The sequence below is a fragment of the Hyperoodon ampullatus genome (genome assembly GCF_949752795.1).
Source record: "Hyperoodon ampullatus genome assembly, chromosome: 19".
NCBI lineage: Eukaryota > Metazoa > Chordata > Mammalia > Artiodactyla > Ziphiidae > Hyperoodon > Hyperoodon ampullatus.
Genome location: NC_136932.1, coordinates 52,829,273 through 52,854,243, shown reverse-complemented (window position 1 = coordinate 52,854,243; position 24,971 = coordinate 52,829,273). Strand labels below are relative to the sequence as shown.

The 24,971-nt window shown below is 40.6% G+C and overlaps 1 protein-coding gene across 1 annotated transcript in view; it reads right to left on the bottom strand.

Moving 5' to 3' along the window:
• The window catches only part of PPM1D (protein phosphatase, Mg2+/Mn2+ dependent 1D), a gene marked incomplete at both ends in the record, with an annotated part of 48,490 nt that extends 23,921 nt beyond the window's left edge, over positions 1–24,569 (bottom strand). The window contains 3 exons of the mRNA XM_079724787.1: positions 1,766–1,890; positions 12,200–12,428; positions 24,098–24,569. Coding sequence (XP_079580913.1) covers positions 1,766–1,890; positions 12,200–12,428; positions 24,098–24,569 — 826 coding nt within the window. The remainder of the gene's footprint in view (positions 1–1,765; positions 1,891–12,199; positions 12,429–24,097) is intronic.
• Between the last annotated feature and the right edge of the window lie 402 nt (positions 24,570–24,971).

Below are 24,971 nucleotides of genomic sequence, written 5' to 3'. Positions count from 1 at the left end.
AATAAATAAATTTGGGCTTCCCTGGTGGCGCAGTGGTTGAGAGTCCGCCTGCCGATGCAGGGGACACGGGTTCGTGCCCCGGTCTGGGAAGATCCCACATGCTGCGGAGCGGCTGGGCCCGTGAGCCATGGCCGCTGGGCCTGCGCATCCGGAGCCTGTGTTCCGCAACGGGAGAGGCCACAACAGTGAGAGGCCCGCGTACCGCAAAATAAATAAATAAATTTATTAAAAAATAAATAAATAAAAGAATGTTCCTTAATCATCCTCTCCAAAGTAGCCCTCCTCTGCTACCCACTATCCCTCCCACCAATCAGTGGCATATCATACTGTTTAATTCCTTTACAATGCTTTTTAAAATAAGTTTCTCATTTGTTTATTATCTATTCTCCCCATTAGATTATAGGCTCCATGAATATTGGGACTATATGTATATGATCACCAAAGATGAACAAAGATAGTAACATGAGAGGTAGCATGATCTTTTAAAAATGCAAATCAGATAAATGTTACTCCTTAGCTTAATATCCTTCAATGTTTCCCAGTACCCTTAGACTAGAATGAAAACATCTGTGGCTCATGTTTGCCTCTTTAACTCCTGCCTTTTGATAATTCCTACAACAGGCCACGCTCTTTCCCAATTCAGGAACCATGCCTAGAATATTCTTCAACAGGCTCTTCACAAGAATAACTCCTTCTCAGCCATCAAATCTCAGCTAAAATAACACTTCCTAAAAGGAGCATTTCCATCACACTATCTAAAATAGTTTTTCCCTTCTAAATTATCTTTATCACAGGACTTTCATATTTCCTAACCTGTAATTATTTCATTTACAAGCTTACTTTTTAAAAAACTGAAGTATAATTTACTTGCAATATTATATTACTTTCAGGGCAAGTTTCCTTCTTTATTGCCTATCTCCCCAACTACTTAGTCTTGCTCCCTGAGGGCAGACTATATCTGTATTATCTCTCCAAAGCCTAAGGCAGTGCCTGGCACCAAGTCAGTTCTCAAGTATCTGTTAGAGGAAGAAGGAGAGATGGGAAAAAGTGGTGTTTTCCAAAAGAAATTTTCTTTAGAGGAAAATTTAATTAGTACATCCAAGGTAAGATATTTCTATAGCTATAATCCTCTAGCCTTCCTTTCAAAACCAGGTGGAACAGAAAATAAGTATGTTTATTTTGTCATGTACGATTTACTTTGCTAGCTAATGAAAAAAACAGAGCTTTGAAGGCTCTTAAGAGAAATATGAAGGGCTGAAGTAGGGAAGGACATTTAGAAATAGTTTTTTTTGTTTGTTTGTTGTTTTTTTTTTGTGGTACGCGGGCCTCTCACTGTTGTGGCCTCTCCTGTTGCAGAGCACAGGCTCCGGACGCGCAGGCTCAGCGGCCATAGCTCACGGGCCTAGCCACTCCGCGGCATGAACCCGGGTCCCCTGCATCGGCAGGCGGACTCTCAACCACTGCGCCACCAGGGAAGCCCTAGAAATAGTTTCAAGGCTAACATCAAGCCTAGGCATACATTTACTTCCCTAGAAATAAATGGGAACTAGAAAAACACTGAACATAACTCAGGATCAAAGAGCAATTGGCACTGAAATCCATACTTTAACCTTCCCCTCAATTAGGTTTTCAATCATTTACTATATCATATTTATACCTTCATTACGTGCCAAATGAGGGTTTAATTCTCAGTCTTCTCTTTTATTTTACCACCGAATATTATAGAAAATCCAAGATGATTTCACCAAATATAAGTCCTACTTACCAAGTGCTCTTGCTACTGCCAGAAATGGAATCTGGTCAATGACTGTGCTCCTTCTCACAGGTCCATTGTGAGTGAGCCGAGGTCGTTTCCAAACTACACGATTCACCCCAGACTTGTTCATCACGCTAAAAAATAGAGTTCACATAAATATTCTAAATGATTAAAATATAACAACTAAAGTAGTTTAACGTGTTAAATAGCTAATAAAATCAGATTATTGCAAAATAATGACTTATCTGTTTCAGATACAAAGATGCATAAACCAAAGTTCCTGTTCAGAAGGCAAAGACAAAATAGGGTAGATTAAGATGAGAATTTAGAGATTATTGAGGTAGGCTAGACAGAATGGAATGGAAGCAATGGGAATAGAAATGAGTAGATATCATGTATATAAAAAAGCAAGATAATTTTTTTTAAGATCTAATGACAGGCACACACACACACACACACACACACACACAAATGGAAATACACAGAAATAGACTACTGCAATAGGACATAATACATTTTTCCCTTTTCAAATCCATTTCAGTGGGATTCAGTGGTCTTAGTCATTTCTGCCACGATATTCATTTTGTGTTTCTTTTGGATTTTTTTTAACATCTTTATTGGAGTATAATTGCTTTACAATGGCGTGTTAGTTTCTGCTGTATAACAAAGTGAATCAGCTATATGTATACATATACCCCCATTTCCTCTCCCTCTTGCGTCTCCCTCCCACCCTCCCTATCCCACCCCTCTAGGTGGTCACAAAGCACCAAGCTGATCACCCTGTGCGATGCAGCTGCTTCCCACTAGCTATCTATTTTACATTTGGTAGTATATATATGTCCATGCTACTCTCTCACTTCGTCCCAGCTTACCCTTCCCCCTCCCCGTGTCCTCAAGTCCATTCGCTACGTCTGCGTCTTTTCTCTTTTTTTAAAATAAATAAATTTATTTTATGTATTTATTTATTTTTGGCTGTGTTGGGTTTTTGTTGCTGTGCACGGGCTTTCTCTAGTTGCAGTGAGCGGGGGCTACCCTTTGTTGTGGTGAGCAGGCTTCTCATTGCGGTGGCTTCTCTTGTTGCCGAGCATGGGCTCTAGGCACGCGGGCTTCAGTAGTTGTGGCACGTGGGCTCAGTAGTTGTGGCTCACGGGCTCTAGAGCAGAGCCTCTGTAGTTGTGGCACATGGGCTTAGCTGCACCACGGCATGTGGGATCTTCCCAGACCAGGGATCGAACCCGTGTCCCCTGCATTGGCAGGCAGATTCTTAACCACTGAGCCATCAGGGAAGTCCTATGTCTGCGTCTTTATTCCTGTCCTGCCCCTAGGTTCTTCAGAACCTTTTTTTTTTTTTGTAGATTCCATATATATGTGTTAGCATACGGTATTTGTTTTTCTCTTTCTGACTTACTTCACTCTGTACGACAGACTCTAGGTCCATCCACCTCACTACAAATAACTCAATTTCGTTTCTTTCTATGGCTCAGTAATATTCCATTGTATAATGTGCCACATCTTCTTTGTCCATTCATCTGTTGATGGACACTTAGGTTGCTTCCATGTCCTGGCTATTGTAAATAGTGCTGCAATGAACGTTGTGGTACATGACTCTAAAAAAGCAAGAAAATTTGATAACTAAAAAAACTGAGGGGAGGAAGAAGTGGTTAAAATTGAAGAGGGATTACATAATGATAAAAGAAATTGAAAAGGTTGTATACTTTTTGAAGGATTTAGGGGTACTGAAAATAGAACTTCAATTTTAATATTTTTGATCTGAGGAATTAATAAGAAATGCCTCAACAGAGTATCTATGTATTTAGATATTTCTGTATTTAGAAGTGAGACTAGACTTTGGAAACAGATCAGCTGTAGAAATATAGATTTGGGAGTTACACAACAAGAAAACCCGCCTAGAAATTTGGTGTTGGAGGAACAGAAATCTGTAATTAATACACAAGAAGTTAGTACACTCCAGGGTGCCTAAAACATTGAGATATGGTCAAATATTGGAGCAAAAAAGTAATAAAACTCAACAGAGATGGTCTCTCAACCTATGCCTAAATGACTGAAATGGGAAACTGGCCCTTAAATCAATTTAATCATAATCTGCCTGGAACTTTAAAAAATAAATAAATAGAAGAAAAATGTTCCCCTGGAAGGCTTTAAAAAGTTGAGGGGAAGAGTGGCAAAGAGCATTCCCAAGAAACAATATTAGCCTGCCTGATATTAGGTTCACCTGACAGATACATGCATAAGACCCAAGTTGATTCTGAACTCTCAAAGATAGATGACATTAAGATAACTGAATTAAAAGTCTTCACACTAAGGTCCCATGTGCACAGTGAAACCCTCTGATTATAATCTGAAATTTCATTTCATCTACGGCAGGCCAGCTGACAATAATATGTGGTCTTCTTGTCAGTTACTGTTCTCATTATTAATAAGTACTATGACATCCTGATGTCTACATGAGTCTCTTAATAGCTTACTATGTTGACTGTGAGTAGTATGACTGTCCCCCTAAACTTCATGAACACTGAAACTAGACTGGCTTCAAGATATGGAAAGCTGAAGACAGGACAGATAATGGTGACCATCTCCACAGCAATGTCAGTATGAAGTGCTGTAGACCTCAGCAGCAGCCTCCAAGTTAACCTCCATCTATGGCTTTTCTATTTCTGCTCTAACTTCAAAGGAATGAAGATACTAGGGAGAAGAGATAACAAATGGAATACAAGTTCTAAGAGAACCAAAATAAGGGCATAAACCTTCATAAATGAGAAAAAAAATCATCCTCTGAGCCCAGAAAAACATGAATATGAGAGAAGGAGAACAGCCTCAATCATCTTTCTTAAGTAGAAAACAAGCTCATGAGACAAGGGCAGGCCAGGAGATCTGAACAGCTCTGTCTCATGAAACTGCCTGCAGTGATGGAAATGTCCACCGGGCAGTCTGATACAGCAGGCACTGGCCATGGCCGCCCGCTGTGCACTGTCAATGTGACTAGTGCAAATGGGGAACTGAATTTTTAATTTAATTAATTTATATTTAAATTCAAACAGTCATACGTGGTTAGTGGCTACTATACTGGACAGAACAGGGGGGGATGAAGCAAGTACAGAATGAGCAGAAAACTTTGTCAACGTTAACCTGGAAGAGAAATCCAAGAGGTGCTCATTTACTGTCCCTTGTGAGAGTTAGTTTAATTTGTAATACTGAAAGCAACATTGTTCTTGGTCATAGTAAGAGTATCGAAGGCCATCACTTTGTTATTTTATGCTTTCTTCAATGCTGATCCTCAAAAAGCAAACAGGAGAGTAAAGATTAAATCTACAGTTCACGAGAATCTGTGAAACGTAAGAGTTCCAGGAGAAGAGACACCAACATTCTGCCTTCCTGACACCTTCTGCCCTATTGTTCTTTCCTAAACCAGCCCCCTAAAAAGCAAGGCTTAATACTTAAGTAATGACAGTACCTACGCAAATTGCTTCCAACATAACTCTCCTAGGAGCTCTCTAGATACTTAATATTCAAAGTTATTATGGTCTCTGTGTTTCTGAGAAACAAACGACAAAATAAGGGCACTGGCTAAAACAAAGTTTTAAATCCAGTATCAAAAAACCAAAGAAATGTTGCAAAAGATGCTGCTTTTATTGCCCTTCCTGCTGTTGTCCTGCATGACTAATGGCATACACAAAGGATCAGCCTGATATGCAAAGGGCTGACTGAGCAGCAACAGAAGGCTGGAAAAACAGAGCACTGGCCAGTTGCCGAGGGTGAGGACGGAGGGAAAGGAGGAAATAACTTACAATGAAACAGTTCACGGACTTCCCTGGTGGCACAGTGGTTAAGAATCCGCCTGCCAATGCAGGGAACGTGGGTTCAAGCCCTGGTCCGGGAAGATCCCACATGCCATGGAGCAACTAAGCCCGTGTGCCACAGCTACTGAGCCTGTGCTCTAGAGCCCGCAAGCCACAACTACTGAGCCCACGTGCCACAACTACTGAAGCCTGCGTGCCCAGAGCCCGTGCTCCAAACAAGAGAAACCACCGCAATGAGAAGTCTGCGCTCGGCAACAAAGCGTAGCCCCCGCTCGCCGCAACTAGAGAAAGCCCGCACACAGCAACGAAGACCCAACACAGCCAACAACAAATAAATAAATAAATATTTATTTATTTAAAAAAATAAATAAATAAAACAGTTCTATTTGTGCAAAAAGACACCTGCTTTCAAATGTCAAACAGCATCTGTCCAACTATCCAGATGCTATTTTAAGTAACAGAACAAAACAATAAACTCTAAAATAAGTTATTAAAATAAAAATAATTTTAATATTCATAGTGAAAAATAAAAAACAGTCAAGAAAAATATTTTTTAAAGACTAATGAGAGGAATCAGGCCTACCAATATTAAAAATTAAAATAAAGCCTCAATTTAAAATAATATGGGCTTCCCTGGTGGTGAGTGGTTAAGAATCCGCCTGCCAATGCAGTGGACACGGGTTCGAGCAGCAATGAAGACCCAACGCAGCCAAAAATAAATAAATAAATAAATTTATTAAAATAAAAATAAATAAAATAAGTATGGTACTGGTACACGAATATACAGTATTAAAAAAAGAAAGCCCAGAAGAAGACCCAAATATATATAATTGCAAAGCTCATTTTGTATAACTACCAGTATTGGTCTCAGATACATACTGACCTTCACACTCATAGGATCAAATAAACTATAGCATGAAACCAGGCTCATTTAACTTTGTAGCACACAGGACAGGAAACACAGTATGCCAGCACTGCAGCTTCAGTCGTGCTGTCTTCAGCAGTGATCCTTACAGAAATCCAGGAGCCAATTTCTAGGCACCACAAGTGAGCTTCGTATGCCATAAGAATCAGTATCTTAACAGCCCATGACTTCCTCATCTCTGCACAAGTCAAACTGCATGTACACAGGGCAGCTAAGGTCTCTGCTTCCCAAGAGAAATTTCTGGTCCATTCAAAATCTTTCCTATCCAGATGCAGTTCCATTCAAGGGTCATTCTACAATAAGCAATTTTGCCTTATAACAGAGCTGACATTCCATATTTATCTTAACCAGAGAAAGAGTGCTAGAAGAGGATAAACTCAAGGTCATCTTCCCACTGAAGAAAGGTTTTATGCCTGGTAAGCCTTCTAATCAGTAAGGAATGGTTGTTCAAGTGGCTACCAATGGCCAATGAGAAAAAAATATTAACTCATATCCCTACTACTCAGCTTTAATTTTAAAATTCCAGAGCTATAAGACTAAAATGTAAATGATGGGACTTCCCTGGTGGCACAGTGGTTAAGAATCCACTTACCAATGCAGGGGACATGGGTTCGATCCCTGGTCTGGGAAGATCCCACATGCCGTGGAGCAACTAAGCCCGTGCACCACAACTACTGAGCCTGTGCTCTAGAGCCCACGTGCCACAACTAATGAGCCCACGTGCCACAACTACTGAAGCCTGCGTGCCTAGAGCCCATGCTCCACAACGAGAAGCCATTGCAATGAAAAGCCCGTGCACCACAACGAAGAGTGGCCCTCGATTGCTGCAAGTAGAGAAAGCCCACGCCCAGCAACAAAGACCCAACACGGACCCCCCCAAAATTTAATTAATTAATTAAAGAAAAATTTTAAAAAGGGACTGCTTAAAATGTAAATGATGAAACCACACAAGTACTAGAAAAGTGGTTCTCAAAATATGGTTCAGGGATGCTGGGAGTCCCCCAGACCATTTCAGGGGGTCTGCAAGATCAAAATTATTTTCTTTTTCTTTTTTTAAATTTTTTTTATTTATTTTTGGCTGTGCTGGGTCTTTGTTGCTGTGCTCGAGCGGGGGCTACTGTTCGTTCCGGTGTGCGGATTTCTCACTGCAGTGGCTTCTCTTGCTGCAGAGCCCGGGCTCTAGGCACGAGGGCTTCAGTAGTTGTGGCACACAGGCTCTAGAGTGCAGGCTCAGTAGTTGTGGCACACGGGCTTAGTAGCTCCGCGGCATGTGGGATCTTCCCGGACCAGGGCTCGAACCCGTGTCCCCTGCATTGGCAGGAGGATTCTTAACCACTGCACCACCAGGGAAGCCCTCAAAATTATTTTCATAATAATACTACGACCATGTGTATACAGTGGACTTTTTGAGCAGCTACAGGATTTGCTATATTGTATAATGAAATGTGTCAATATTTGGATGATCTGCATAACTCAGCTAACCAATACTTTATAAATGACCGATACCTAGGTTTCAAAATCATGCACGGGGGCTATATACTATATGATTCCAACTATATGACACTCTGGAAAAGGCAAAACTATGGAGACAATAAAAAGACCAGTGGTTGCCAGGAGTAAGAAGGGAGGAAGGGATAAATAGGCAGAGCACAGAAGATTTTTAGGGCAGTGAAACTATTCTGTGTGAAACTATAATGGTAAATACATGTCATTACACATTTGTCAAACCCTAGAATGCACAACACCAAAAGCAACCCTAACATAAACTATGGACTTTGAGTGATAATGATGTGTCAATGTAGGGTCGTCAATTGTAACAAATGTACCACTGGGGAAGGATGCTGATAGTGGAAGAGACTATGCGTGTAGGAGGCAGCAGGGAGGATACAGGAATTCTCTATACTTTCTGCTCAATTTTGCTATGAATCTAAAACTGCTTTAAAAAACAAAAATCTAGTAATTAAAAAACCATGCATGGATAAAGATATTATTTAACCAATGGCTCTTAACTGATACACCTATGGCTCTCAGTGAGAGTATGAAAAAAGTCATTGATATGATTTCAGATACCACACTATTATTAACCTTTAAGAAACCCCCTCTTCATGAATTTTAGAATAGTATCAAAGAAGAATACCCCCAAATCATGGAAAATCTTTTAAAACAGTCTCCCTTTTCCACCTATAAATCTGTGTAAAACCAGACTTTACTTCAGATACTACAACCAAAATACCTTATCACAACAGATTGAATGTAGAAGCAAATACAAGAATCTAGCAGTCACCTATTAAGCCAGACAATAAAAAGACTTTTAAAAAAATGTAAAACAATGCCAATCCTCTCAAATGTTTATTTTTGGGAAACAGCTGTTTTTTCATAAAAATTTTTCTTTATATTAACACATAATGAGCCTAACATTGTTATTTTTCAATAAATTAACAAATATTTGAAAATGTCTCCATTTTAATTCCTAATATGGTAGAATCAATGCATATAACCCATATCAACAAAAAGCTCTTTGAGGGCCTCAATTTTTAAGAGTGTAAAGGGTTCCTAAGACCAAAGTATTCATAACTGCTGTACAAGAAGAAAATATAGAAGACTTTTTAATAACCTCAGAGTGAAGGAACTGTATGTATGGCACAAAACCCAGAAGTCATAATGGTAGAGACTGATCAATTTAACTACATTAAAATAAATTGCCACATGGAAAAATATTCCAGGAGCAGAATCAAAACACAAACTGTGAAAACAACATCTGAAACTTATCACTTATATTAGTCTAATTTCTCTAAGTGGCTCCTACACATTAATACAAAAAAGGCTAACTACTCTCCCCCAAAATGAACAAATATAAACAAAAAAACACAGAAAAGGAAGTATAAATGGCTCTTAAATAAAAAGATATTCAACCTTTCTCAAGACAAATGCAAATGAAAACATCACCAAGATGCCTTTTTTTAACCTACAACTGGATATGATCAACTGTTGTCAGGGTCATCCACATATCCTGATTATATAAGTATAAATTTGTACATTCTCCATGGAGACAAAGAGTTAGCAATGTAATTTTATATCCTGCTTATTGTGACCAATAAGCATTCTCCTATATTATTAAAAATTCCTGGTAGGGGAAAGGGGGAATTGGAGGAATGTGGTCAAAAGGTACAAATTTCCAGTTATAAGATAAATAAGTTCTATGGATGTAATGTACAACATGATGACTATAGTTAATACTGCTATATTATACACAGGAAAGTTTTTAAGACAATCCTAAGTGTTCTCATCACAAGGAGAAAATTTTTTTTCCTTTATTCTCTCTTTTCTATTTATTGTATCTATATGAGAAGATGGATGTTAGCTGAACCTATTGTGGTAATCATTTCACAATATAAGTAAACCAAACCATCATGTAGCACATCTTAAATTTATACAGTGATATATATCAATTATTTCTCAGTGAAACAGGGAAAAAAATCGTATAGTAAAGAAAAATTCCCCATATGTATGGGAGTTCATTACACTATTCCACCCTTACTTTTTTTTTTGACTGAGCCATGCAGCTTGCAGGATCTTAGTTCCCCAACCAGGGATTGAACCCGGTCCCTCAGCAGTGAAAGTGCAGAGTCCTAACCACTGGACTGCCAGGGAATTTCCCTACCTTTACTTTTATGTTTGAAATTTTTCATAACACCATGATTTTTTTAAATTTGCATATAAACATTAATGTTCATATCATATCCAATGTTATGAATATATATTAAATGGACTTAACCATTTTCCAGCTGTTGGGGCTTCAAGTTATTTTCAGCTAAATTAACAGTCAATAAACACAGCTGCAATCGATGGCTCCATTCAGATATTTTGGTCCACATTTCATATTTCTTCTTTAGAGTAGATTCCTGAAATTACTGAGTCTATATACATTTAAAGTTAGTGGTATGTGTTATATTTTGTATAGGTCATACCAATATATAATCCTATCAACAGGATACCCATTACAACAAAAATATTGCTAACCCAACAGCAAAAAATATAATTTCACTTCAATAATGTTAAACATTTTTTCGAATGTTTATACTATTCTTTTGAGAATCTGTTTTTGTTCAAACTTCCTCTCCATTATCCATCTATCTGAAGGCAGCAGAATTTTTTAGTGTTTTTCTTACTTATCTTTTGAACTCCTGGTAGCTTAAGGATGTTAATTCTTTCCTTCAGTTTATTATTTCTCGGAAAAAGACCATTTTGATTTAATAAAAGCAAGAAAGAGGGCTTCCCTGGTGGCGCAGTGGTTGAGAGTCCGCCTGCCGATGCAGGGGACACAGGTTCATGCCCCGGTCTGGGAAGATCCCACATGCCGTGGAGCGGCTGGGCCCGTGAGCCATGGCCGCTGAGCCTGTGCTCCGCAACGGGAGACGCCACAACAGTGAGAGGCCCGCGTACCGAAAAAAAAAAAAAAAAAAAAAAAGCAAGAAAGAGGAGGGACTTCCCTGGTGATCCAGTGGTAAAGAATCCGCCTTCCAATGCAGGGGACACAGGTTCAATCCCTGGTCAGGGAAATAAGATCCCACACGCTGCGGGGCAACTAAGCCTGCACGCCACAACTACTGAGCTCACGCATCTCAACGAGAGAGACCACGTGCCACAAACTAAAGAGCCCACCCACCGCTCTGGAGCCCGCTCCATAACTAGAGAGAAGCCTGTATGCCGTAATGAAAGATCCTGCATGCTGCAACTAAGACCCGATGCAGCCGAAAAGAAAAAAAAAAAAAAACAACAGCAAAAACCTGGGGCTTCTTAAAAAACAAAAAAAGCAAGAAAGAGGAGGCAAGTAATAATATCATGGTAAGACTTGAGTTAGAATGATTATTTAGAAAACACCAGATTCTGTTTAACTTGCCTTAATCCTTGATTTTTAAACATTAGTACTGGAATAAATTTAAAATTTTCTTATGTTACTCATTCCTCTGATTTTTAGAATAATCTTACATTTTAGTTTGTAGCATAAAAATATTATGCTGAAGTCAAATTCAGTTCATAGTTTACAAACTATCTCGATACACATTGAGACAGTAAGTTGAAACAGGGGTTTGCAGCATATATGACTTAGAAATCAAAGGGAAAAACTGAAGGCTAATTCTAACAAAACTCTATTCCCAAAGACAGATTCAAATTGTTCTACTCTGGGGGACTTCCCTGGTGGTCCAGTGGGTAGGACTCGAAGCTCCCAGTGCAAGGGGCCCGGGTTCGATCCCTGATCGGGGAACTAGATCCTGCATGCATGCCGCAACAAAGACCACCTAAGACCCAGCGCAGCCTAAAGAAATAAATATCAAATTGTTCTACTCTGGAACTATAAGGGCTGCTCTGTCCAGATTCTGAAGGGCATGCTGATCAGTATTTATGTAAAAGGTTTTAAATAAATCCTTGTATGTTTTGTTACTTGAGTAACAAAATTATTATTTATATTATTATTATTATTTAATAATATTATTAAAATATTTCCCTTTGGAGCCATTATCAGAAATAAAACAGTCAATTCAAAATAATAAGATAAATATGAACATACATAAGTACTTCATCAGGCAAACTGAAAATCTGTAACTTCATTAAAAGGGAGAAGTAGGTCAATCTGGTAAATAAAGCAGAAAAGGACTAAATAGAACCAAGAGAAGAAAGACAAAATAGGACAATAATTACCTCCCACCAAGTCCTTCAATTCGTTCTCTTTCCTTGGGAAGTTCTGGCTTATGGTCCTGTGTCACCTCCACAGCTCTGACAAAATCATCCTTTGGGTCATCCTGAATTCCAAGAACCACCCCTGAGTCACCCACATGAGCTACATACATCTTCAGGCCCCGTATGATGACCACACTGGCAGTTGTCCCTGACGTGCTGGGAAGACCTGTCATAGTCTTTGGCCATTCTCCTGTAATAAAAAATAAAACATTTTACTCTTTCAGGTGTATACATGAATCCTGTGGCAGAATAAAAATGCCAACATATGCTGAATTAGAATGTTAAAATTTGAATTAGCATAGGAAAATATTTAAGAAAAATATTTTGAAAGCTATTAAAGAAGGACTTGTATTAATCCCTTCATTCACATATTAATAAATTAATTTTATAAATAGTACAATTATATTATGACCATCAAGCCGATCCTAGGAGAAAAATGTTACAGCATAGATTTACTAATTCCACATAAGTCTTAGTCTTAATTACATTTAGTGGCAAGGATATGTTAAAAGTTTTGATACCATACTGCTAGCAGCTTATCATCTGTTTATTGATTTCACTTCAAGAAGATTTTCAGAAAAAGCTACTGGATTTGTTTTTGAAACAACTGTTGAATATTCATAACCTAATAAATATAACGTTTATTGAGCACTTAGTGGATACCACTTTCTGTGCTAAGAGCTTTACATGTATTGTATTATCTCATATAATACTAATAAACCTAAGTGATAGGTAAGATTAGTTACATTATTTTCATTTTGCAGATGAGGAAACCAAAACTTTGAATGGTTAAGAAATTTGCTCAAAATAACTCAAGTATTTTAAGTGGCAAAGATCCCATATACCTAATTCCAAAACCTATACTGACTGATTATATTCACTATCATTTAAAATTCTGAAATATTCTGTAATATTAAACGACAAGTTACAGTTCAAGACAGCAAACTAAGTCCAAACACTGACATATTCTCCCCACCAAAATCCTACTGAAAGGACAGAATATAAATATTAGAAAAAGTCCAGAGCAGTCATGAAACACAGAGAAGGGTCATAAGAAAATCTGAGGAATTCCTGGAATTTTAAACAAATGGAATTATATTGAGGGAAAAATCAGAATGCAAAATTTGTAATCCAATATAAGGAAAAAGCACAGTCAGTAAAGGAGGCAGTACATCAGTATTCCCCATTAACAGAGTTCCAGAAAAGTTCAAACTCAGAGGCAGTGGCAAAGGCTGAAGTCAGGAATGGGTGGTAGAAGCTTGGCAGATTCATTTAAAACTGCAGGAGCTAGGTCAGTGCCTAAACTCCCTGCACGGTAAAAGGTGAAACATTTAAGTTCCTAAGATGCCAGTAACTATAATACCTGTCTTTTAAGAAAAGTGGTGCATCGGCTGATAGGGACAACAGGGTCTCAAGGGGGATATGGTAGAAGAAATAAGCCCCCTCCTCAAATGCACGGGTGCCACACAACTTTTAGAGCCACAAGCCTTCTCTAATATATTTGGGCTAACTAGTTCTTTTCTTTTCCAATATTATATATGCTGAAAAGCCATCTCTTGAACACTACAGTGCATCTCCCCATCCCATCCCATCCCACAGATGGAACCCACCCTCCAGAGTGACCTGTCGCTCACAACAGAGGGTTGCTTGCAGTATACAAAATAATGGCCTTCACAAATGCTAAGGGAAACTGGAACAGATACCAGTATTGATGAAGCTAGAAATTCACACACACAGGCATATACACATGTAAAACTATCAGCAACAGCACCAGACACATACTTAGTGCTCAGTAAACATTAGTTTTTGTTGTTATCACCATTATGTATTTAAGAAAAGCAACCAGACTGAGAGGCACCAAGTGGAGTCGCCAAAAAAAAAAAAGGCCCTAAAGAAAACATTTGTGGATAGATTACTGGCATTGATAAAGTTCAATAAGGCGACTGGATATAAATAGTTATATAAAATATGAATTCTATTTTTGTAAAACAGCAACAAAAAATTACAAAATGTAACTTAAAAAAAAAGATCCCATTCACAATAACAGCAAAAGGTGTGATATATCTGCCAACAATGCTAACAAATCTCTAGTAAGACCTGTATGGAAAAGTTGTAAGCCAGTGAACAAATACAACAGTGAGCACAGAGACAGATCCATGCATATTCAGACACTTGATATATGAACAGTGGAGAAAGGACATTCAATAAATGGAACTGGGATAAAAAAAAAAAAACAAACAACTTTGGGTCCCTGATGCCAAACACACACACACACACGCACACACAAAATCAATTCCAGGTACATTAAAGACCTAACGTGAAAAGCAAAGCTAAAATGCTTAGATAATGCACAAGAAAGTACATTTATGATCTCAAGGTGGGGAAGGATTTCCTAAAGACAAAGAATGGACTAGCCATATAAGAATATGACTGTGAAGTTGTACTACCATCAAAATTAAGAATTTCTGTTCATCAAAATATATGATTACTAGAGTGAAAAGACAACTCACAGAATGGAAGAAGATATATTTGTAATATATGCACACCAAAGGAATGGTATCCAGAATATATAAAATGCTACAACAAATCAAATCAAGAAGACTACTCAATAGAAAAATGGATAAAGGACCTGAACAGGCTTTTACAAATGAGGAAATCCAAAGAGCCAAAAAGCATGCCGAGGTGCTTGGCTTCTTTAATCATCACGGAAGTACAAATTAAAAGCCATAATGAGGACTTCCCTGGTCGCACAGTGGTTAAGAATCCACCTGCCAATGCAGGGGACACGGATTCTAGCCCTAGTCCGGGAAGATCCCACATGCTGCGGAGCAACTAAACCCGTGTGCCACAAATACTGAGCCTGCGCTCTAAAGCCCGTGAGCCACAACTACTGAAGCCCGCGAGCCACAACTACTGAAGCCCGTGCGCCTAGAGCCCGTGCTCTGCAACAAGGGAAGCCACCGCAATGAGAAGCCTGCGCACCACAATGAAGAGTAGCCCCTGCTCGCCGCAACCAGAGAAAAGCCCGTGCTCAGCAATGAAGACCCAACGCAGCCATAAATAAATAAATAACTCAATAAATAAATAAATAAAAGCCATAATGAGATACCACAACATAATTATCAGATTGCTGCATAAATTAAAGTTTGACAAGAGTAAGTTAAGAATGTGGAGTAACATGTTCTATCATCAACTACTGGTAGGAGTATAAACTGGTACAACCACTTTAGAAAACATCTAGGCATTATATGGTAAAGATATGTATACTCTTGACTACTCACTACCCACTGGTATACATCATAAATTCATGACACACAATACATATGAATGTTCATAGCAGCACTGTTCATATGGGCTAAAAACGGGCAACAGCTCAAATGTCCTTCAGCATAACAACAGACTATACTACATATAATGGGTGAGAATCTCACAAGAAGGATGAGATAAAAGAATACATTCAGCGTGATTTTCTTTGGAAAAAAAAAACTATCATGTTTACAGACAAGAGGTAAAACTATTAAGAAAAATAAGTAAATCACTACAGACCTATAATCACAAAAGTCAAGATTGTGGTTGCCTCTTGGGGGAGGACAGAAATATGAGATCAGAAAGGGCATACAGAGGCTTCTGGTGTACAGGCAATGTTCTCTTTTGTAACTGGATGGTATTCATTTTATGATTATTTATTAAAGCGTACATTTATGTTTTATGGCCTTTTATATATGCATGCTATGTTATATTTCACACCTTTTTTAAGTTAAAAGAAAAACAAGCAGCAGGAAGAAGGCATCAATTTTGCAAACATAGATCACAGCAGACAGCTCCCTAGCCCATGCAGTTTTGCAGTCTGGTTACAGACGTCATTTCCAGAAGCCCAGCGTAGAGTATGGTGTATGTTCCTTTAGCCCTTTCAATTATTTTATGGGTTAACTGTAGCTCTTGCTAAAACATTTTCTTTTTTTAAAAAAAAAAAAAACTAGGAAACATTGTTTTCTGCAGCTAAGAACCTGAAAAAAAATCTATTATCATAATAAATGCGAATGAGGTGAACTCCCAGAAACAAGGGTTCTTAACCACATTCAGAAAATAAAATTTACCTACAGCATACAAGTAATTTAGCTGTTTGCAAAAAGCACATAAAACGAGATGAAAAAGGAGAAAAAGAGCTAAAAATAAAAAGGATATTCAAAGCAATGTTAATATTTAAATCACATTTTTTGTCAAAAGCACTAACATATTATGAAAGATATTCCACAATGATCTAAAAATACTGAATAATCCATGCTTTCCCTATTCATTTAAATGTCACCTTTTATCATATGTTACATTTTGCCTCAGATCTATTTCTGGACTCATCCTACTAATCTATTTATGGTGCTTTTTAATAATAGGGAGTTTAAAGTATCCGCCAATTATTCTTCTTTTTCAATATTCTCTTCAGTATTTTTCCATATGAACTTCAGAAGCAACTTGTAAAATTAAAAAACAAACCCTGTGGAGGTTCTGATTGAAACTGCAATAAATTTATATATTAAGGAACCTACCTCTTTAATTTGTCTTCCTTAGTTAGCCTTTCTTGTTTTCTACTCTACATTTTAATCTTTTAATTTAAAAAAATGACTTAAAACTAGAAGCATATTAAAAAGACAGTATCAGATAGTATATGAACTCTGATATAAGTATCCTTTAGGAAATGTGCATAAGTCATTAAAACAAAGACTAGGGGACTTCCCTGGTGGCGCAGTGGTTAAGGATCTGCCTGCCAATGCACAGGACACAGGTTCATGCCCTGGTCCGGGAAGATCCCACATGCCTCGGAGCAACTAAGCCTGTGCGCCACAACTACTGAGACTGCACTCTAGAGCCCGCGAACCACAACTACTGAAGCCTGCACACCTAGATCCCGTGCTCTGCAACAAGATAAGCCACTGCAATGAGAAGCCTGCACACCACAACAAAGAGTAGCCCCCTCTCGCCACAACTAGAAAAATCCTGTGTGCAGCAATGAAGACCCAGTGCAGCCAAAAATAAATAAATAAAATAAATTGGCAAAAAATTATTGTTATAAAAAAAGTGATTTGGTTTTTTATATATATATATATATATATTTTTTTGGCCACGCCACACGGCATGTGGCATCTTAGTTCCCCCATCCGGGATTGAACCGGTGCCCCCTGCAGTGGAAGCGTGGAGTCCTTTTTTTTCCTTAATTTATTATTATTATTATTTCTTTTTGGCGGGGGGCTGCGTTGGGTCTTCGTTGCTGCGTGCGGGCTTTCTCTAGTTGCGGCTAGGGGGGCTACTCTAAGTTGCGGTGCACAGCCTCCTCATTGTGGTGGCTTCTCTTGTCATGGAGCACAGGCTCTAGGTGCACGGGCTTCAGTAGTCGTGGCTCGCAGGCTCTAGAGCGCAGGCTCAGTAGTTGTGGCGCATGGGCTTAGTTGCTCCGTGGCATGTGAGATCTTCCTGGACCAGGGCTTGAACCTGTCTCCAGCACTGGCAGGCAGATTCTTTTTTTTTCCCTAGATAGATAGATAGATAGATAGATTTATTGATTGATTGATTGATTGATTGACTGATTGGCTGTATTGGGTCTTCGTTGCTGTGCGTGGGCTTTCTTTAGTGGCGGCGAGCTGGGGCTTCTCATTGCGAGGGCTTCTCTTGTTGCAGAGCACAGGCTCTAGGCGCGCAGGCTTCAGTAGTTACAGCATGTGGGCTTCAGGAGTTGTGGCTCGCGGGCTCTAGAGCGCAGGCTCAGTAGTTGTGATGCACCGGCTTAGTTGCTCCACGGCATGTGGGATCTCCCCAGACCAGGTCTCAAACCCGTGTCCCCTGCGTTGGCAGGCAGATTCTTAACCACTGCACCACCAGGGAAGCCTGGAAGCACGGAGCCTTAACCACTAGACCACCAGGGAAGTCCCCATATGTTCTTTTTTAAAAATTCTTTTCCATTATAGGTTATTATAAGATATTGAATATATTCCCTGTGCTATACAGTAAATCCTTATTGTTTATCTATTTTATATATGGTACACTAAAATCTTTTAAACACATTTTACTGACTCTTCTCTCTAGGCAAGAAATACTAAGGGAAGAGGCTGCAATGAAAATGGGCTCCCTGATCTCTGTGGATGGGAGAACCCTGCGGTGACAGAGATCAGACAGGAGCAGTTAATTACCCAAAGAAAATCTGGTACGGTTACCTCACTGACAACAGCGCAGAAGAAAAATTGGATCTGCAGAATGGTCTTTCACAAAAATCAGGAAACAAAACAAAAAACAAAAAGAAAATCTTCCAAGTTTAGTTAAAGAATTGTTAACCTTCTTCAAAGTGATATGTGGCCATTTTCACATGTAGCTCTACACCAAGGAAAAAGAAATACCCACAACATTGAGTAACTACTGAACGATGGCCCTAAGATAATAATTCTGGAGCTACAGAACACAGCCACAGTCCACTGATAAGACATAAGGCTCAGGGAGGTCAGGTACTAAATCGGACTTTCAATCCAGTCCACCTCAGAACCAATGGAATCCCAAACCTATGCCACAGCTAGTTTGGTCCCCAAATAACCTCAGCAACTAATAGCTTCCCGACATAGCTCTTCATTCATTGGTCGAAAGCCTATTAGGGTAGAAAAGGCCAAGTGCAAGACCACCAGTGATACTCTCTTCCAAAATAGAAAATTAAAAGTGTTATTACATTTCTCAAAGAATAACAAAGATTGGTGTCACCATTAAAACATGAGCTGAAGTGGTGATCCGATATATTCCATTCTATAATTTGACCACTGCAAAAGTCTGATAGCTCTTGGAAAATGACAGGGAATTATAATCAAATGGTGATTCCAAATGCTGCTGCAAGTTTCTGATTTATTCTGTGTACTGAAACAAATAAATATAGCCTGGTATGCATCCAGCAGCAGGGCTCTGATGAAACTGCTACCTAGATTCCTGGAGGTATCCAAGATTTCTGATCTGAGACCTGCTTCTTCAGGTTTACTTTTTTTTTTTTCCCCAGGAATAATCCAAAGAACTTTTTTCTTGAACCAACAGAAAGCAAACTGCCAACAAAATATACCATCGCTCCCAAATACTATTATAGTATCTAATTCCTACAATACACCATCAAAATCAGGAAATTAACATTGATACCATACAACCATCTAATCCATATATCTCATGCAAATTACATCAACTATCCTAACAATATGCTTTATAGTAAAAGGATAAATTCAGGATCCCTTGTTATATTTACTTATCATGTATCTTTATTTATCTTTATTCTCTTCCAATCTGGAACAATTCCTCAGTGTTTCCTTGATGCTTTTTAGGAGTACTTGGCCAGTCATTTCAATAATGTCTCACAGTTTGGGTTTGTTTCATGTTTCCTCATGTTTGTAATCAGATTACACATTTTTGGCAGGAATATCACAGAAGTATTAAATATGATCTTCTCTCTACAGGCAGTATACAATTTCAATTTGTCCCGTTAAAAGTGATGATACTCTTTTTTTTTTTTTTTTTTTTTTTTTTGCGGTATGTGGGCCTCCCACTGTTGTGGCCTCTCCCGTTGCGGAGCACAGGCTCCGGACGCACAGACCCAGCGGCCATGGCTCACGGGCCCAGCCGCTCCGCGGCATGTGGGATCTTCCCAGACCGGGGCACGAACCCGCGTCCCCTGCATCGGCAGGCGGACTCTCAACCACTGCGCCACCAGGGAAGCCCCAAAAGTGATGATACTCTTGATCACTCGATTAAGGTGCTGTCTACCAGGTTTCCCCCTATAATCCTTTTCCTTTTGTAATTAATAAGTGTTCATAAGGAGATTATCTGAGACAACATAAATATCCTTGGAGTGGGTTGAGTGGTGCCCCCCAACTTCAATAAAAGATATGCTCTCCCACAACCTGTGAATGCGACCTTATTTGGGAAAAGGATCTTTGCAGATGTAATTAGGTTAAAGATCTTAAGAAGAGATCACCCTGGATTAGAGTGGGCCCTAAGTCCAAAGACAAGTGTCCTTAAAAGAGAAGAGCACAGGGGCTTCCCTGGTGGTGCAGCGGTTGGGAGTCCGCCTGCCGATGTGGGGGACGCGGGTTCGTGCCCCGGTCCAGGAGGATCCCACGTGCCGCGGAGCGGCTGGGCCCGTGAGCCATGGCCGCTGGGCCTGCGCGTCCGGAGCCTGTGCTCCGCGGCGGGAGAGGCTGCGATAGTGAAAGGCCCGCACACCGCGATAAAGAGTGGCCCCCGCTTGCCGCAACTGGAGAAAGCCCTCGCACAGAAACAAAGACCCAACACAGCCAAAAATAAATAAGTAAATAAATAAATTTTAAAAAGAATGTCCTTGATGATGCAATAAAAATTAATTTTATTAAACTTCCACCCATGAATACATGTCTTTTTAACATTCTGTAAGACAAGAAGAGAAGCATGAATAATAGACTCCTGTTGCATACTAGGGCTGTATAGAGGAAAAGCACTTGTGATTGTGTGAGTTATGAAATGAAGTAGCCACAATTTTCACAGACCATCATTTTTACTTGAAAGACTGATAAAATGGGTTAATAAGACTTGGGCAGGGAGTTCCCTGATGGCCTAGTGGTTAGGATTCTGGCCTTTCACTGCCGTGTCCCTTGGTCGGGAAACTGAGATCCTGCAAGCAACATGGCGCAGCCAAAAGAAAAAAGAAGAAGAAGACAACTTGGCCATTTAGCGTACATTTTCTTCAAAATGAACAAAGTGAGTTTTTCATTTCAAGAGAAACAACTGACAGTATTTGTTGCCAGTGATAAATTTCTAACCGCTACTTAAGACCTCTTACTTACTTACTTACTTACTTATTTATCCATCTATCTATCTATCTATCTATCTATCTATTTATTTACTTATTTATGCCGTAGTAACATGTGGCATATGGGATCTTAGTTCCCCCACCAGGGATCAAACTCACACCCCCTGCATTGGACTGCCAGGGAAATCCCAAAACCTCATATTTTAGAATATGTGTGATATTAGCAAATGTGGGTACTTTAATATTGTATAATGAAATGCATCAATAGTTGGAAGAGCCGCACAATTCAGTGAACCATTATTTTCCAAATGACTAATGCACCATGTCACAAAATCACACATGGGTAAAAAATTGATTCAAAGTGCAAGAGAGACCAATGGCTCTTAATGTAAAAATAGGAAAGTTCATTGATGAGGTTTCAGATTCTATTTTGACTAGTCTTAAGAAACCACCACTTTGGTATAGAATATCCACAACTATCTGAAAAGACAAACTATTCCTCCCTTTTCCTACTACATATGTGTGTGAGACTGCCTTACCTTTACATACTTCACCAGAAAACACAGCATACCAGACTGAATGCAGAGGCAGAGATGAGAATATTTCTTATTTCAATATCTCTTATTTGGGGGAAAAATTGATTTTTCACTTAAAAATGTCAACATACAATAAGTTTATTTTTAATAGATTAATAAATATTTTTAAAATTTCTCAGTTTTAACTTCTCAAACAGTAAATATGATAGATGTAGCCCACATAAACAAAAGCTGCTTAGGACCCTAAATCATTTTTGAGTACAAAGGGTTCTGAGAGCAAAAAGTTTGAGAACCACTACAATAACCAAATGAGAACTACAAAAGTGGAAACTTGACACAGGGAGTTTCCTAGGTCACGACTTCCATATACTCAGCATACTCTTTTTTTTTTTTTAATTCAAGTTTTGATGATGGAGTACGAGGTTAACTGTGGAACAAAGCAAACTTTAACATTTGGTGTATAAATCTTGGTTCAAAAAGTACATATATGTCAAAAAACATATACATTCACATTTAACAGCATGGTTTCTGCTTTATTAAAAATATGTTCAATGGGCTTCCCTGGTGGAGCAGTGGTTAAGAATCCGCCTGCCAACGCAGGAGACACGGGTTCGAGTCCTGGTCTGGGAGGATCCCACATGCCGCAGAGCAACTAAGCCCATGAGCCACAACTACCGAGCCTGCGCTCTAGAGCCCGCGAGCCACAACTGCTGAGCCCACGTGCCACAACTACTGAAGCCCGCGCGCCTAGAGCTCGTGCTCAGCAACAAGAGAAGCCACTGCTATGAGAAGCCTGCGCACCACGACGAAGAGTAGCCCCCGCTCAGCGCAACTAGAGAAAGCCGGCGTGCAGCAACAAAGACCCAACGCAGCCAAAAATAAAAATAAATAAATTTATATTAAAAAATACGTTCAAGTAACAGGGTTTATACTTTATCCTTTTAGTGAAAACATATGGTAAATTCACGTTGCCCCAAGTGTGCTGCAAAATACACAGGACTCTAAATCGTTCTCTGTGTCTGATCTTCCTCTATCTTGTCTTGCTGTCCACTCCTACTTGCCCTGCAAGCAATGAAATGACACATTTCTGGAATATATTGCTGGTGCCTTCAGCTGTGCTCTGCCTACACAAAAACAAAACAAATCCATAATAGGGACCTCTGGGATTGGATGGAAAACGCCTCCCACCGGTGGACTGGTTGTTCTATGAGTCAATCAAATAATTCCTGGCAGAAAGCCAGGCAAATAGAAAACAGATTTTGAAAGAAGCTACTCTACAACTCTATGACAATACCTTTTTAAAATGTTCTGTATTTGACCAACCTTTACACTCTTCTCTATGTCTCTGTCCCTCTGCTGAAAACAAAGCAACACTATTCTACCACAAACCACAGGACTTTTTTAAATGACAGAAGTAGTATTACCTTTTCTCTAAAAAAAAGATTCAGACCATTCATTCACAGCAATGGGTAAGCAATTATAACTCTGTATGATAACATATGTTGGGTACAGGAACATAGTCTGCTTTAGAGAACACTTAAAGCTTAGATGAAACCACAACTACACCAAATTTTTAGAAATGAAGGTCTCTCCTTTTGGCACATCAGTAATTCCTTATCTCTTGCTACTTTAACGGGCAGCTACAATTTTCAAGTACTTTTAAACTAGGAACTGTGGAGAACGATCTGACAGCAATTAGCTAAGGCAACTACCAAAGGGCGGGGTGGGGTGGGGTGGAGGGGGAAGTGCACTCTTAAAAAGCCCTAGCTGAATTTCGCCTTAACCCGGCCAGTTTAAGCGGTAAGAACGCATTCCGCGCTTTTGTTTTTCATAAGCCGTACAAGCATAAAGATCTTAGAAACATTTCATGACCACAACAGCGAATTCCTTCCAAGACTTTAAGTCTTTAGATGATAACTTTTTAGTCCTTCTGAATTACCCAACAGTTTACTCCAACTACCAGCCACCCAGGATCAATTCTGGAGGACTGACACCACCAGTAGGAGGCAACCGACACGGACAAGTCCTTCAAGAGCAAAATTATGACAGATCGGAAGGAAACACTCTAATTTTCGCCGTCTTGTCTACAGCCATACCACCCTGAACGCACCCGATCTCGTCTAATTTTTGCCACCTCCCGCTTCCATCGCCTGTCCCAGATAGCAACGTGTCTTCAGTGCATCTTTTGGCCAAAATTTGGCGCCAGGTTTCAAACACGTTTCCGCTGGCGGCCACCAAACTGAAGTCTCGAAGGGAGAGGACTGCTCCCCATTGATCCTTAGGGGTGGGGGGTGGGGTGGAAATAAAGCGAGGAGCGTTTGAAGGGAGACAACAATCCTAGCCTTCCCAAAGCCACTTTGTTTGCCCGCACCTCCACCTTGGAAAGAAAGCTGAGACCCAGAAAAGTCTTCCCTCCCATCGATGGACACTGAGAGCGCTCTCCGTGCTGGGGGACCGCGGGACTGGCGCTATAAAAGGCCCCAAACTGCCTGAAAAAGAGGCGGGCGCCAAACAAGCCGGGGAACTTACCCAGTTTCTTCCACATGGCGAGATGACAAGCGAGGAAGCCTTTGCGGATGGCAGCGCACACCTTCGCCGGCTCGGAAGAGGTGAAGCCCTTCTGCTTCTTGATGAAACCCCACAAGTGCTCCCGGGCAAACTGTGCCGCCTCCCGCCCGCCGTGCCCGTCGCACACGGCGAAAAAGGCCACTGAGGAACGGCGGCGGCAGCAGCAGCTGGGAGTCGGCGAGGCCCCGGCGTCCGGCGGCGCGTCGCGAGCCTCTCGGGCTGCCACCGCCGGGCCTTTCCCCGAGATTTCGCCGCCAGGAAGAGCCAGCGGTGACCGCTGCGGAGGCAACGGCTGAGAGAGAGACCGCCGCGGCGCGGGCTCTTCTTCAGCCGTGGGCTCGGGCTCCACCACGATCTGAGTAACGTCCTCCATGTACTTCCTCCCGCCCTGGTCTGAGAAGACGCTCACTCCCAGAGAGTACAGCCCCGCCATGGCAGGCTGGCCGAGATCCCGCCGGTCCCACGCAGCCCGCCGAATGCGGCGGCGGGATACACACTCGGCGCTCGCCGGCCAACTATTGTTTATCTTCGACTACGCCGAGAAGGGGGAGGGAGCGGTCCCGGTGGGGGGCGCACGATGTCGAGACTTGTCCGCCAGAGCTGGGCAGAAGCTGCAGGGGGAAAGGAGCCGATCAGCTGCGTCTGCGCAATGCGCCTCCGCCGGCTGCCCGCGCCCACCACACAAATCAGACGTTCTTCCCGGCTGACGTCACTAAGCTCTCTGGGCCCGACCAATCCGGAGTCGAGTTGGAAGGAACCCGCCCTCCGCCCTCAACCCTCGCTCCTCCCCACCTTCCCTCCTCCCACCGTGGGCGCGGGGCCCGCGCGCGACCTG